General features: G+C 40.2%; 1 protein-coding gene across 5 annotated transcripts in view; it reads right to left on the minus strand.

Annotated features, from left to right (window-relative positions):
* daam1b (dishevelled associated activator of morphogenesis 1b) overlaps nucleotides 1-16,036 on the minus strand; it is a 47,230-nt gene that overhangs the window by 7,531 nt on the left and 23,663 nt on the right. For all 5 annotated transcript variants that reach the window (XM_080882627.1, XM_080882623.1, XM_080882625.1 and 2 more), the window contains exons 2-13: nucleotides 12,399-12,701; nucleotides 10,574-10,663; nucleotides 6,431-6,502; nucleotides 6,071-6,165; nucleotides 5,100-5,433; nucleotides 4,909-5,019; nucleotides 4,694-4,797; nucleotides 4,349-4,415; nucleotides 4,145-4,262; nucleotides 1,620-1,758; nucleotides 1,360-1,418; nucleotides 1,083-1,270 (exon numbers count right to left, since the gene is read on the minus strand). In XM_080882627.1, the coding sequence (XP_080738753.1) occupies nucleotides 1,083-1,270; nucleotides 1,360-1,418; nucleotides 1,620-1,758; nucleotides 4,145-4,262; nucleotides 4,349-4,415; nucleotides 4,694-4,797; nucleotides 4,909-5,019; nucleotides 5,100-5,433; nucleotides 6,071-6,165; nucleotides 6,431-6,502; nucleotides 10,574-10,663; nucleotides 12,399-12,599 (1,578 nt within the window). In that variant the 5' untranslated portion in view covers nucleotides 12,600-12,701. The remainder of the gene's footprint in view (nucleotides 1-1,082; nucleotides 1,271-1,359; nucleotides 1,419-1,619; nucleotides 1,759-4,144; nucleotides 4,263-4,348; nucleotides 4,416-4,693; nucleotides 4,798-4,908; nucleotides 5,020-5,099; nucleotides 5,434-6,070; nucleotides 6,166-6,430; nucleotides 6,503-10,573; nucleotides 10,664-12,398; nucleotides 12,702-16,036) is intronic.

Genomic DNA, 16,036 nt, shown 5'->3' on the forward strand with positions numbered 1-16,036 from the left:
ACACAAACCATACCACACTGATTCATAATTAAAACGATACCAGTCTAAAAGTCTAATTTTTGTTATCATAAAGCAAAAGGTTTTCCTAATTTCATGAGTTTCTTTCTCAAGTAAGGTAGATGTGTATTATTAGTTTCTTAAACCTACATTTGGCCTTCAACAACACAGTTTTTATGAGAGTTTTGTGCCATTTCAGTAGACTTGCAGTCACTATAGACAGGAAACAAGATTCCTGGTCTTGGGTGCTTTCTGAATTCTGATTATAGTCCAGCAGAAAAGGGGCACATTAGCTGAAATGGATTCTCAAAACCATCGGCTGTCATCTTCTTTTATCAGCATTCTATGTTGGCCGTGAGAGGTTAAACGCACTTGGACTTATGAAAATGCCAGCAAATAGAAAAACACTGCAAAAGCACACAAAATACAAAGGACATGTTTTTAGGGAGACAACAATGTGACATAAAAACTGTAGAAATGACAGGAAGCTCTGTTTTTTTTTCTTAACAGTTTTCATCGTTGTGAGGAACAAAAAGATGCGGGTAATGTGCATTTTAATCGCATGACTCATGCATAGATAGGTGATTGCTATTAGTCATTCAGTAGCTTGTCCCCTCGAGAGCTGTTCTGTCACATTGTTGTCACCCCGAAAACACTTTTGTTTTATAAGGTTTTTTGTGAACATTTTCTATTTCTTTTATGTTTTACTCAATTTCCATTGTAATTTGTGGGCTTGCATGTGTTTGAACTCAGGGCCACAGTAACAGTATATATGAAATATATGAAAATAAACAGAAGTGTTCCCTTCAACCTGACCTTTAATCAGACAGAAGTTAAAAATGGTTCATTTTTTCATTTCTGCTTTTCATCTAGAAAAAAAAAACAAAAAAACTTAAACTGCTTAATTTTGAGGTTTTAATAAATTTAGATCACATTGTGATATCTAAAGGACTACTCCTAACTTCTTAGATTAGGTCATATGATTATTCTGGACCGCCGCTGGCTGTCAGAGTCCATCATCCTACTCATTAAGGTTTTCATTTGAAGGTAATTGTAATTGCAAAGTACTTTAAAGGGAAACATACGGTGCTGAGCTCATGCAGTCGTGCGGTGAGTTCAGCCACTTGCTGTTTGACATTTTTCTGCTCGTTGCTCTCTTTTTCCAGCTTCTCTTTCATCTTGTTGAGAGTCTGCATCATGTCCTCTTTCTCCTGGGTCTTGGCGTCACATTCACGCTCCTTCTTCTCAAACTTCTGTTGCAGCTCATGGTGCTCTGTGATGGGGAAATTAAAGCAAGATTTTATTAAAACGTGATTTTCATTGGTAAGAAAATTGTCCCATTGCATTTATAATCGCACACACCTTTTCTCATTTTCTCTGCCTGCTCCTTCCACTGTTTGACCTCATTTTCATTGACCAGCCTGCAGAGAGAATGACACACGTAATTACTTACAGCGTCTCCGCGAACGACTTCACTGATTGTTTTTCTGAACATAAAAGGGGAGCTATTTTTGAACCAACGCTGTCAAACACATGGATTTCTACTTCAGCCCTGTTCTACATTCTTCAATCCGTTCCATGTTTACGTGTCCGTCTGTGCAGAGGAAAATCGGTGCACTCACATCCGGACAACATTCTTCACGTTAAAATTCTCCAGTGGTGTGACGTCAGGGTCATGACCTTTATCATTCTGCAAGACCATCTGCTGGACGATGCGGTCCAATAGCAGCCAGTACTGTACAGTGTTTCCACTTCTCTTGTCTGGACACGGAAAGAAAGAGAGCAAAGAAAGCAAATTTCCCATTACTCATGTTTCTTCCATTCAGTGTTATCGGAGAAAATACTGATTACACTTGGATCCACAGTGGTTAGATAGCCTAAAGGAGGCAAAATAATTAAAGGCTACAACAAGATGACAAATTTATTTCTTACTGATTGGTGAAATTTCATCAGTCATATGGGGACAAGATGTTAACTGGTGCCTTATAAACTCACAGTGCACAACATGCGGTACTGCTGTTATACTTTACTGTGGAAATTAAAAGTGCACTGCATCAAATTTAATATATAATTGTTTTATTTTTCCTTCCTAAGTTTGCAGATTATTGCTAACACTGGGGTGAAACCACATCACTGGTTGCGGCTCACTCCCATTTTCATTTCTTCAAAAAAAATGCCTGAAAAACACAGAATAGAGGAGTGAGAGTTAAAGCAAAAAGCCTCGCGCAGTCGTGTCTTTAGTGGCTCTTTCACTTCAAATCCATTGAAAGTGAGAGGTAGGGAAAATAGTTACGGAACTCAGAGGTGGGACCAAGTCATTGTTTTGCAAGTCTCAAGTAAGTCTCAAGTCTTTATCCTCAAGTCTTTATCCTCAAGTCTCAAGTCAAGTCTCAAGTAATGTCAGGCAAGTCAGAGTCGAGTCTCAAGTCACTGGTGTAAAAGTCCGAGTCAAGTCACAAGTCTGAAACTTTGAATTTCAAGTCCTTTCGAGTCTTTAAAAAAAAAACGAAAAAATAATGTTGCAGTTATGCTAAATGTAAATATTAGACCATGTAATTTTAAAATCTGTGTTTTTCTCAACACATGACAAAATAGTGAACTTAGAAAATATACACAAATTGTGAAATTGCACCTCTTTAAAATGCAGCTCAATTAAACCTAGCTCCAAGAATAATTTTCACCGACAGTTCTGAGATAAGCTGCATGTTATTCTTGGATGCGGTTGTAGGACCAGCTTTAAAATCGCATGACAAAAATATCATACACATTAAAAAAAACTGTATCACCAACGTAGCCTGGACAACATTTGCTAGTTAGATGAAGTCAGCCATCTCATCGTAGCATATTTATATGCATATTTATAATCATACGGTTCTTGGAGTGAGTGCATACACTCATGAAGTTTAGTAACTTCAGGTCACTGCAACAAGCCCAGGTACAGTTTACCGACGGATGGGTGCAGGACCTTGAACTGCACCGTGTAGAACGAAAGACCATCGTACGTATCATAAGTTTACCAGTCTCACAAATCGTCATCATAAATACACATTCCTTAACCGTTTATTAATAGGACCTTTGAGTTCAACGGTAATTAATTAGTAGTGGAAATAATTTCTGGTAGCATCACAGTCAGAAATGTAGCAGTGACAATAATACTGTATGCTGTAATCGTACTGGGCAATTAGTGATACAAAAAAACTGTTTTATCCTGTGAATAAAAGTATATGTTTTTGTCAATGTACCATAATAACAGAAGCGAAACGCAATATTGTGTCAGGACAATTCACTATTTATGCACAATAAACAAAGGAGCATAGCGCGACAATTTCTGTTCAGCGCCAGACTTGCTTGTAACCTATATCACCAATTATGTTATGAAAATGACGTATTAACTACTAAAAAACACTGACCTTCGTGTAAATGCTTGGAGCAGACTAACCTGTGAGCTGGAGTGTTCTGGGACGTTATATTTGATCTTTGAATGGCTGCAATCCAGGCCATCTGTCGCGTCTTTGTTACTTCGGAAACATGAACAATTTCTCTTCAACGACGTAATCCGATAACAACCGATCTCTTTACCCGTCGGCTTCCCGTGGCTGTCATGCGACCGGCTATTGCAGTTAATAATACAACAGCTTCTTGACATTTTTGTGTTTCTTTTTATCGCTGTGTGACTGATTTTAATTGAAAGCCTGCGTGAGCTAGTACCACTTGCCACGAGTTCCCAGAATCCTTTGCGGTTCTACCCGTGAATGACGTCACATTTTCAATCTCTATATAATATGCATGTTAAATTTTATATTTGGGGTAAAATATCAAGTCTTTTAAAGTAAACCGGTTCAAGTCCAATTCAAGTCCCAAGTCATTGGTGTAAAATTCCAAGTCAAGTCACAAGTCTTAGAACATTTTTTCAAGTCAAGTCTAAAGTCATAAAATTAATGACTCGAGTCTGACTCGAGTCCAAGTCATGTGACTCGAGTCCACACCTCTGACGGAACTAAATATTAGCGTCTGAATGAATACAGCTTTAGTTTGGCTGGGAATGTGCTAATCCACCTTCTGGACTGACTAATCAGGACAAAGTCAACATTCTTATTATATAATATTTATCAAGCCTGTTTGTCCAGTCACAAACAACTAAACTTACGTGGCATGAGCAGACAGTGATGCAGGACAGACATAAAGTGCGGATATGCATCAGTGTGGCTCATCTTCTTCCGGATGAGATCAAAAACTTGCGTGGCACTTTTGGTGTCTACATGTACCTGGATAAGAAGCATAAAAAAACCCCAAATGAATAAACATTTGTTCCTCACATGATGAGTAAGGGAGAGATGTTTCTTTTCCTTACCGACTCAAAACGTTTTGACACAGCCAGCTCATCATCATTCCGCAGCATCTCAAAGTAGTCTAAATGCCTGAAAGTGTCACAGAGAATTAAGTGATGAACTCGCACACTTACAGCTTAGAAAGATCAGAGTATTAATGTTGACACGCATTAGTTGGAAAGACTTTGAAATCTACTGTGTTGTTGTTGTTGGGGGTAGAGTTCCAGGATAATGTGTAGAGTTTAAAGCCGAGGTTTTGACTCACAGTATGTGTGCTTGTGTACTTCTTTAGCTGTTCGACTGATCTGTAAATGTTTACAGACACCACTTTGGAAGAGATTATGTTTTAAAGTGAAGTTGCACCTCACCTGTCTAACGTGGCGTTTTCATGAGAATGTAGCTTATCGATCACAGGTTGGATCCCCAGCATAAGAAATTCATATCGGAGGTGAATACGGAATTCCAAACTAGTCTAAAACGGGGGGAAAAACAGCAGTAAGATACTGATGCAAGCAGTGCTTTAAAGAGCCTCTTGAATAAGTGACTCCTGTGTGAAAAGATGCATGAAAACAGTATATATTACCTCTTCAGCTCCTTGACTCAGCACAGCATTAATAAAGGACATGATGGCTGTTTTCAAGCTGACCTCATCTCTGTACCGCCCCGTACTCCGGTCCAGATCATTTACAAGTGTCTGAGAGATGAAAATCCATTACAGATGATTAATACTTTCAAGCAATGTTGCTTTTAAATTGCTTTACGCCTCCCACCCACCTGGAAGCGTGTCCTCTCGCAGGCGAAACGCTGGTAATGCAGCATTGACTCCAGGATTTTTTTGTGCCCGCCAGGCACCAGACATACAGCACCCATGATCTCCAAGACCGCCACCTTTGTCTTAATGTTTTCTGTGGCCAGGCTCTGGGCGATGATGTTGATGCTCTCGGAGTGAGCGAGGACGTGGGCGCGGCCCTGCGAGTTGTTCATCAGAGCTTTGATGCAGCCGATGAGAGACGTGTGGATCTGTGATTCTGTGGTGTCATAGTCCATGCTTTTCAGGAAGTTCAGGATACACGTCAGGCCATCCAGATCAATAAATCGAGTCACAAACCTGAACAGAGACGTCATTGCGGTTTACAGAGATGATCTTAGCGCTTAAGGAAATACTAACTATACCATAGAAGTATAGTGCATCGATAATACCCAAGTTTTTGGGTTAAAACTGCAGTGAATGTTCCTTGTGTCCTTGTGTATTCTTGCAGTACAATGAATTCATATTCAGTAAGTGTTGAAAATGAGAGGGTCTCCTTTAATGTTCTTTTATATCAATGAAAAACCTTTACAGGTGTTCAATTTTTAAAGGGTGCATTTCCATACGAGTATGAGGAGCTGAAAAGAGCGACAGATGCAGCGATGGAGGTTAATAACAGGAGATATGATGACAGGTGACATTTAAAAAAGGGGGGGGGGGGGTGAGTTTAGATACATAAACTATCTGGGCACATGAAAAAGAAAAATATATCAACAGTTATCAGCTTGCACGCTACAGACCTCCAGTTTATTTACTGCGTCTTGGTAGTGTGCAACATCAGATACTTACCTGATAGTCATGTAGCCTTAAAACTGAGGCTCTATACCACAAGCTGTTATAATTTAATGTGTTCATTTGTTTTTCATCCCTAGGATCTGCCATAGTTTTTAATGTGGATGTGAGTGTATTTATTTGCTGTTCTAAACTTTTTGGTCACCTCATAGGTTGGGTTCTCAGAGCCGTCTTCAAGTTCTCTATAGTTTTGTTCCTCTCCTCCTCATCCTCTTTCTCCAGAGCGAGGAGCGTCTTTCTCTGTTCAGCAAAAGATTGAACATCATAAAGATCTGAGGCCAAAATAAAGTTAATTTTCTTAATGATAAACAGGTCACAAAAAACAAAACAAATGTCAATAAGGAAAAAAAAAAAAAAAAAAAGTGTAAAAATCTGGTCGTGATATTTCAGCACCACAAACGTGCAAAATGTTTAAAAGTCATCATATCTCATCACTACATTACATAAAAGAAAAGACCATTTAGTAAATTAAAAAAAAAGACATCTCGCTCATGTTACTACTTACAGCTGCCATTGAATTGAGCTGATCAATGTAATATTCTGGCCAGCTAGTTGCACTTTTGTTTTCTTCTTGTTCCTGAAAAACAGAAAAATGAAATACATTTCACTGTCATTAAAGTAGACAAGAAAATTAAAATGAAGGAAAACATGAGGCATTAGCTCATAAATATTAACTGGGTATGATTTTCATTTTTCAAAGTTACATAAGAATGTGGTTTGGAAGGACATATTTCACATGAGAAGAAAAGTTATTTGGTTCATGTCACATGTTCAAATACCCTGAAGTCTAACTTCAAAGCAAATTATTTTTTTCCCCCTCTTTCCGTCACTTTTCAGATTGATTGGCTTTGAAAGACACGATGCACACAAACACAGACAAATGGACAGGGAACAGACGGACTGGAGCTTAAATAGCCACCAGCCAAAAACGAATCGAGAGCTCAAAGTAGGGCGACACAGATATTCAAGCTATTTTATCCTCCAGAGCTTCACTAAGTTTCAGGAGGTGGTGAAAAATGCCAAAACACGAGTGCACAGCTGCTTGAGAAAATCGTGAGATTAGCAAATGCATGTTTAAACCGTGGATTAAGGACATGGCCTGACTTATGGTGAGATTAATCTTGCTCACGGGCACGTTTGCATTGCAAGTTTAAAGGAGGGGGAGGGAAACAAAAAACAAAAAACTTGCTAGGCACTTCTGAGATGATTTCATATTTGACTTAAAAAGACTACTAAAGCACTGAGGTTAAAGTGACTTGAAGCTAACCTTGGCATGTACATAAAAGCTTTCTTGGCTTTCAGTTTACCTCATGCTCCATTAGGCACAAGTGAACTGTGACCATCAGAAACTAATTGGGCGTCGGTTAATAAAGCGAGCCTGTAGAGATTTGGCCGCTCTTGGTCGAAACTGTGGGCCTTGGCTGGTCTGCAAGGTTTGTGCTGTGACAGGAAGGACTGATCCTGCTGTTCCACTCAAGACCAGTGCCAGCTTGACCAGATGGGTCCTGGAAAATGTCCAGTCAGTTTGAAGAGGCGAAGGAGACGCAGAGGTGGGACCACTTTTACATTTTAAAGAGTTACTCCTTTAACTTCTAAGTCAGCGGTCTTCAAAATATAAAATACCCACAGTTTATTTAGAGTTATGATGACAGGCTAGGAGTGTATTTTGAGGGGTTTGTTTTTTTTCACATTTGAAAAAAATAAAGGTCAGAGACACATTACGAAATCTTAAACTGTGCATTTAATAGTTAGCCCGTTTCAGAACTCAAGAAGTTAGAAGTTAAACTTTTCTTTTTTCCTCACGTTAAAATCTGAAACCCAACAAAAAAAAAAAATCTTTGCTGACAACCAGATCAGTAAATCATCTTCTTGGCAGATGATGTAGCCTTGAAGAAAATGGACAGACAAGAGACAGGAAGCAGATTGATTCTCTACAGCATGATTTCATCAGCTCAGGTGTCTGGCCAAACTAAACAGCTAAAGCTTTGAATGACTTATCTCCTCCACATCCAGCTTGACTTCTGAAGCCAAGAAGCAACTGGTGGAAAAAGAGCACCCTCATCACTTGGGCTTTGAGTGCCCCGATAATGACCCATCTTCCTCCTTATCACCCCCTCACTCACCCACCCGCTGCTCACATACAAAAGAAGCACCTGTGGAAGTGAAGCCTTCCTGTTTGCTTTGGACAACTAAGTGCTTCCTCTTTTCTCTGCATGCGCACGCACACACACACACACGCACACGCACGCACGCACGCACACACACACCCTTCCTCTCTGAATCTCTGATGGTGAGTTTTTATCTGAGTTGGAGCCAAAGTTTGCTGCAGAGTCAGCAATATTGATGTCTGTTCTGTCTCTCCTCCCTCACCCTTATTCTGTAGGTCCACACTGCATTTAAAAAGGGTTGACTCACCTAAATCCTCCCCCAACTTCCCTTTAACACAAAAGAAGTAAAGCAACGATTCTGAGGTTTATTTTTAAGGTGCACTGTGATGCTACTGAAATAAGGCCACTAACTGGGGCACAGTAGATGCAGGAGCATGCAGCACTCTCCATCACTTGCCTTGTTGTGACTGACTAGTTGATGCTGTCTGCAGCTAAAGTAAGCCATAAGTGTACCTATACTTAAAGTATGTGTCCAGTGAAAGAGGAAAATTTGACGTGGCTCCTCGAGCTTCTCGTCATATCCAGTAACTTAACTGTGCTGGAAACGTACCATTTCTGCAAAGAAATTATCCATCAACATGAATACACACTTTTGGCTCAAACACAAATCTTTACAAGGAGTAATTTGACATTTTGGGAAACGCACCTATTCAATTCATTGCCAAGAGCTACATTTGTTTCATGCATATTTAAACTCTCTGGGCTGGCTAAAGCAAAAGCATTTACATTCAGGAAGAAAACTGACATTTCAAACAACGGTGACTTTTTTTTTTTGCTCTGCTGTTCTGGCCTAATAACATCTATGCCTTTCTGCAGCTGTTTTATCTGGGGATTTATATAGTACACACACACGCACACACACACACACACACACACACACACACACACACACACACACACACACACACAATCTAAATATCCAATCCATCTGGCTAAATCCCAGTACTCCTCACCATCCAGTTTGTTACCAGATGTAGGAAAAGATTAATAAATCTGCATGGCCCGTCTGCATACTAGTCAGGACAGGATATCCTACACCCTCATACCTTTGGCCTTGAAACACTGCTGTAAAAATGTGTGGGCACATTAAGAGGTAGCTGAACTTGCACTGAGCTAAACCAGAACAGGCGTCTGCATTTTCCTGCATACTGAGGATGAGTTGTTATTATGTGGAGAAACAGCTGACGTTCCTTTTATCCGGAAGGCCATAATGAAACACGACACTATCACAGAGTAGTAGAGTATATGTTGTGTCTACATGAATGCTTTGATGGGATAGGTGTGTTACCTAAAAGAGAATTAAAAAAAAAATTAAATCAAAAATATGCCAAGTTTTCTTCATTTTTGAATCAGGCAGGAAGAGAAGAAGAGAAAAACCACGCTGTGTGGGAGGAAATGCGCTGTCAAAATTTAAAGGGAAAAAAATAGGACCTTTGAAATCTTCAGAACTTCATCATTTCTGACAGTACCTTCCCTGTTAGTGGATTATCTAATGTAGGAGGCCAGATTTAGCTTTCGCTTTACTCCCTCTACGCACTATTTTTATATGCACCTCATGTAGCATCCGCTCAAGGAAGTTATTCACAAAGGAGCTCTTTTTAAGTAGAAAAGATTTACTTTGTAGCGAGGGAGAAAGTGACTGTAACTCAAGAGATGTATAACAGAACAGGGGATTAATGCTGGGATATTACAAGCACTTTGTGGAATGGGAATGATGTGCTTTGTTTGAAATGTTTAGCTATCTGTTTGACTGATAATGGCTTGCATAAGCAATACATTAATTGGCTATACAAACAGTAGGCAGATGCAATGAAAATGAGCCCAAGTTTTGATCCTAATAAAGTCTGAAATGTAAGTTACTTATTTCTTAAAGCAAAATATTGCAGATACCAGAACTACTTCAGTACTGTGGGGAAGGCATAGTACCGAAGCCTCTACATTACAGGAATGGTTTGATAATTTAGATGAGAACACTGCAGACTAACCGGTTTCTGGCAGAAGCCTTAAATATACTGCACTGGCGTAGTATCAAACTTCCCTCATGTTATTTAGCCACTTCCCTCTTTTGTGAGAGATTAAAACCAGTACAGACGTACGTCAACTTTAACTGCTAGTTTCCATTAACACACCCTTTCAGCTACCCTTTATATTTTAATTATCTGTCAAGTTGAATTCCTAAGGAGGCACACTATTAAATTAGCAAAAGGTGGTTCACAATGCTGTCCTGAATATTACTGTAAGCAGTGACATATTCACTACATCAAAATAAAATGGTCTGCAGTAAGCATAGGGATCCAGCGATAAAAGACTCAGAAAACACACAGCTCAAGGGATCAACAAATCAATGAGGGAGGAGATTACATAAAATTGGCTACTGGGATATTTGTAGCCCCCCCCCCCAAAAAAAAAGGCAGACAGCAGCGAGTCTATGAAGGCTGATACAGTGTAATGTGCTATGCAGCCAACAGAGATCTGTTTACCTTCTTTTTGCTGCAGTAGATTTGCCATTTCTTCTCTGCAGGCAGTGCGAACATGGCTTCCCTGTGTTTCTCTGTAAGATCAAGCTCATCCTGCAAAATGAAGATGAAAAAGAAGAAAAAGGTTAAGAAATGTTGGTGCTGAGTCACAGTAACAAATCGCTGAACGTTAGATTATGAAACCCGTATTGATAACTCGAGTGTTAAAATATCGAGCATCTTTCTCAAAACCATCATCCTGCAAATTTACAAACAACTGACATCAAACCAAACAAAACATAAGTGAAGAGCAGCTCTGTTAGCTGTTTTTAGCTCAATCTCTTCATAGTATCACTGGATGGTCTCATCATATATTCAGTGCGATTTTGAAACAAATCAGATGTCTTCCCGGCTTTAGATGTGTGAGTAATGGGGAAAAGATAAGGTGTGGTTTGCCTGCTCAATATGTGGTAACAAACATCTGGAAACAACATGTGTCACAACGCATAAAAGACATTTCACAGAGGCGCGTAAAGGGTGCTTTTGGGAAGCGTTTGACTAAATACCAGGAAAAAAAACTGACTGAGACATTATCAGCAAGATCTGTAACTTATCTGAGGGATTTATGGGCTTTTTGTGCTGAACTGTAGCTGAATGACTATATGTGAAAGAGGCAGTGGAAGTTATAGAGAAATAGAGATTATGTTAACGCAGTTTACCCAACAGAATAATTGCAAAATATTTTAATGACAACTAGTCATCATGGGATGTGCCTTTGGGGGTTTCATTTGCTAAAGAATGTAGGCCTGGTGAATCAATATGTGCAATGATCAAGTCCCTATTGACATCCTCAGTAAAAGGGCCACGTGTGTTTGGGGAAATGACTCAATTACTCCCTAAATCATAAAAAGCATGTATGTGTTTTATGTTGGGTATGAACGCATGATAGGAAAAGTAGCTTCACCTGACTGTCTGAGTAAATTTCAAATTCAAAGGTCGAGTTTAACTGATCGTAACAGAGCAGATGTTCAAAATCTGTTTCCCCAACATGAGTCTTTTTTCCCCCCCAGCAAACCCATTCTGATTATACAAGCACATGGTGGCTCATACTGGGTGAAAAGAAAAGCACGTGGCTGTTTTCTTCTAGTAAACAGAGCAACTGAAAGCCTCTTTGTCGTTACACTCAACGTACTCAATTATGTCTTCATAAAGAGTGGTAGACAAAAACAAGCAATTAGCAGATGGAGGAGGCCGAGGCATTAAGAGCTCCTGAATAAGGCCTATTGATGTGCAAAAATGTCATGCTTAGATTACTGTGGCAACCATGAGAGAGGAAACGGGGCCAGAAGAGAGAGCGAGAGGAGGGCACGACAAATTAGAAGTGACAATAAGACAGGGAAAAAAGGCAGTCTGGCCCTGTTATTCACAAGTTAGTGTAAGTTTAAACTGGGAGGAAGTGGCAGTTTATTTGGGAATGCCTTAAAATGTAACAGACAGGGTAAACAATGTAGTAAGAATATATTTTAGAGCCAATTTAAAACATCCACTTAAGTCAGTTTGGAAAATATTTCAAGTATTTCATTGTAAATTGTCTTGATTTGTATGATAGGGTGGTTTTTAAAGGTCATAATTATCCCAAGGTGGCCCAGTGATACAGTGCTAAGTACTGGCCTTTTATTTTAAAGAAGCGCTGGAATTCAAACTTGCTAGAAACCTTTATTTTTAATACTTTCATGACAATAAAAGTTCCAGTAAGTAATCCTGAATAAGACACATCAGGATTACCTACTGATTTCTGTAAGTGTTTAGATGTGCAAAAAACAAAAAACTAAATGGAACAGTGTCTTACCACCAACTCGGCGAACATGCTATCCAGCTCATCATTTCCCGGCATGGGCAGTGATGGCTCCATGGACTGCAGAGCAAAGTCATCCCGCAGTTTGTAGGTGATCTCTGGATGGTCTCTGTTGTTAAAACAACAGAAGATGGCGGAGAAGCCGCTGCGACCGCCGCCACCACCGCTACCCCCACCACGCTTCCGAGGAGGCATGGCGATCCAATGTCTAACTGGTCAGGCAGGGAGGGGGGGAGGCTCCTTCAGGACCTCTTTACAGCCTCCTCCACCTCAGAGTTTGGTCTCCGTCAGAGAGCACTGTAGACACAAAGAGGGGACAGTGAGTCTTGACCAAATTAGAGTGACGTATTGACCACATTAGTTAAACTGTCCATCCATCCATTCTCTTCCACTTATCCTTATCCTATCCCAGCTATCATTGGACAGATTGCCAATCTGACACAGGGATAACACAGAGAGGCAAACAACCATTTCCACTCACATTCAATTCAATTTTTTGTGGGCAATTTAGAATCACCAATTAACCTGACCCAACTAACTGCATAAAAGTGGCTTACTGTTTTTGGACTGAAGGAGGAAGCCAGAGTACCCAGTTAGAGTGCATGCCACAGAGAAAGATCTTGGCCAGATGGTGGAGTCAAACTCAGTATAGCTTAGGAAACTCAGGACCGTCTTACTGTGAGGCAACAGAGCTAGCCACCACCCCACTGTGCTGCATAGTTAAACTGGCTTTTCAAAAAGAATAAAACACAATTAAGACAATTTGAAAAGTGCTAAAAACAAAGACTGATAATTTCTGTTCTCTTCAATTAAACCACAGCAAGCTTCCAGCCACAATTGTACTGTACTACAACATGAACCTCTGATTCTGCTAATGTTTAATGAGGTAGGGTCATGATTTTTGAAAGGAAAGTACAATGTCCTCTGCCCCCAAAAGACTCGGTTATATCATTTACTCAATAGAGCCCTGCAATGAGAGTGTGACACTTGAAAGGGGGGAGATAATTTGACTGGATTAGCAAATTCAGGTCTTCTCGTGTCCAATTCCTCCTATTCAGGATTGGCTTTTCTCTGAAGATCTAACGAGTAGTAATTAGAAGGGAGTGTTTACAATGACCGTGGCGAGCAGTGTGTGATACCTTCTGGTCTTTAGAGACTGGTTTGGTCAGTGAAGGGGGGAAAGCTAAAGCAGGCCTTTTAGTAATCCCTGAGCTGCTGTACAAATCAGTCTGCATACTGACCTAATGATGGGGGAGATTTAAAACATTTAGAGACTATGTCAAACTGGAATATACAATGCTTCAATCTTCCTGATGATCCAATCACGTGACTCTACTTTCTGGCTGCTGCAGTACAAGCTACACATTTGGTTTGGTCTGTAGCAGCTGTAAGTTTCCACAGTAACGTAGGAAATGTGCACAATCCTACTCAACTATCTGCCCTGCCTGTCTATCACAGATAAAAATACACAGAGTTCAGCTGTCCCAAACGAGCAGCATTGCTGACGACCGTCTCAGCATATCAATGAAAGTTTTACAAGAGGAAGATTATTTAAAAAAATAAATAAATACAAATCTGGGATCATTTAAGTAACCCCTCCCCCCAAATACCAGATACAGTATATTTTAGGTTGCTGTTTGACTACTTTGGTTCTGACAAAAATATCCAACTGACAGATTTATTGTCCAAATTTTAATAATCATGACAAGATAAAACCTGATGACATTGGAAATTCCCCAACACTTCCTCAAGTGCCATTGTGATGTTAAAACTCTGGCTCTGAGGGACAATCTGTAACAGCTAAACTTTCAAAGTTTAAATCTTTAGTCTTGTTTAACCTCCTAGGACCTGGGGCCTGTTCTTCGTACCGCGCTAAGTGAGTTAGCTGGATTAGATTGTTGACGATTTCGCGTGATCCCGGATCGTTCGGTTCCCCGAAGCTCATCCGGGACTTGCTGTCATAGCAACAGAGCCGTAAGCGTAAACCTGCTCGGGAGCAGGTTTACTTTATGTAAACAGGATTAGATCGCGGCCACGCAGGTATGTCCGCTTCATTTATACGAAAGCAACAGCGATATTCCACCACTGTTTCACCATAAATAAATAACATCAATGTAACTAAAGATAATGCAGCACTTGATCCTTTTATTGATGTCACACAGATACATACAGGTCATTTCCTAAAAAAGGGAAATGAACTATTAACATTCTATTACATGTATGTGATTATTACAGATGTAATTCATATTTCAGAGTAGTAATTGTAAATTACTTCGTGTAATCAAGATGAGAGACCACGGCTATAAAAGCGAAGGTGGATTTGGGAAGCCTGTCGCAGCCATGTCCTGTCTGTATACGCGAGCCACCCATTGCGGAAGGTGCAAGATTGATAAGGAGAGTCCTCAGAATTCAGCGTATATTGCGGGATAGACAGGATCCTTTAGCTCAGCGCGACAGTGTGCTCATAGAGAGATATCGATATTCCCGTGAGGGTATTATTTACTTAACCAACTTGTTGACGAGGGGGTGCAGGACCACCACCTGTCTTTTTTTCCTCTGCCCTTTTCTTGGTTGCTGTTATGAACAAACTAACAGAGTATTACAGGCCAGTATTACCTTGCCAAGAGACGAAAAGCAATCTAAGAGATAAATATTACCATTCTGTAGAATAATCCTGTATTCCACTTTTACTTGTTCCCATGTTCTTGTGGGTCCTGTTGTGGCTCTAATGTGAAAGGGGATATAATATAACATATTATAATATAATATAATGCCATATGATATTGGACAATATAGTGTCATATGATAGATCTACCCTACCGCCTACTGGTGTTGGCCAGAGGGGCCGATGGCGCGATATGGCAGCCTGGCTACAACCGTAGCTGCCTCCACCAGTGTGTGAATGTGGGAGTGAATGAATAGTGGTATCGTAAAGCGCTTTGGGTGCCTTGGAAAGCGCTATATGAACCCAATCCATTATTATCAGTATTATTATTAAATTACCTACGAGTTTGATTTGTCAGCAACTTTCTGCCAGCCCTCTCTCCTTGCTTCTGCAGCCTTTGCAGTGTTCTCTTGCGTTTTAATTAAACTCTGAAACTCCTGAAATCCCTCACTCATGAGTTCTTGCTCTGCTGCCGGAAAATACCGAGCACGCCCCTTCGACATTTTCGCCGACCAATCAGCGGGTTGCCGATCAATGTTTCTACTATCGATGCGTAGCCCCTTTTACGACACCCAGTGATGTCACATTACTGCGTCCAGCTGTACTAATCGTCAACAGCAGGCGTGTTCGGGGAACCGGATTAGCGAGCTCACGGTTAGCGCGATGGTTTGGTCTTGGATGTGTCATTTGATCTTGGATGTAGTAAGCGACGTACGAAGAACAGGCCCCTGGTGTCCACATATGTGGACATCACATTTGGGGTTGCCTGGACCAAAATACTTTGCTCTACAAAAGCCTGATATCGACTTACGAGGACATTATACTGACACTGTTCAATCAAAATTTCAAACGAATGTCTTCATATGTGGATCTCATTTTTCTCAGGAGTAAAAATCAGGTAAAAACAGAAAAATAATAAAAATTAAAAAAAATAAAAATAAAATCAGGTAATTCTTTGTTTTTAACA

This window comes from Rhamphochromis sp. 'chilingali' (genome assembly GCF_963969265.1).
Source record: "Rhamphochromis sp. 'chilingali' genome assembly, chromosome: 5".
NCBI classification, from domain to species: domain Eukaryota; kingdom Metazoa; phylum Chordata; class Actinopteri; order Cichliformes; family Cichlidae; genus Rhamphochromis; species Rhamphochromis sp. 'chilingali'.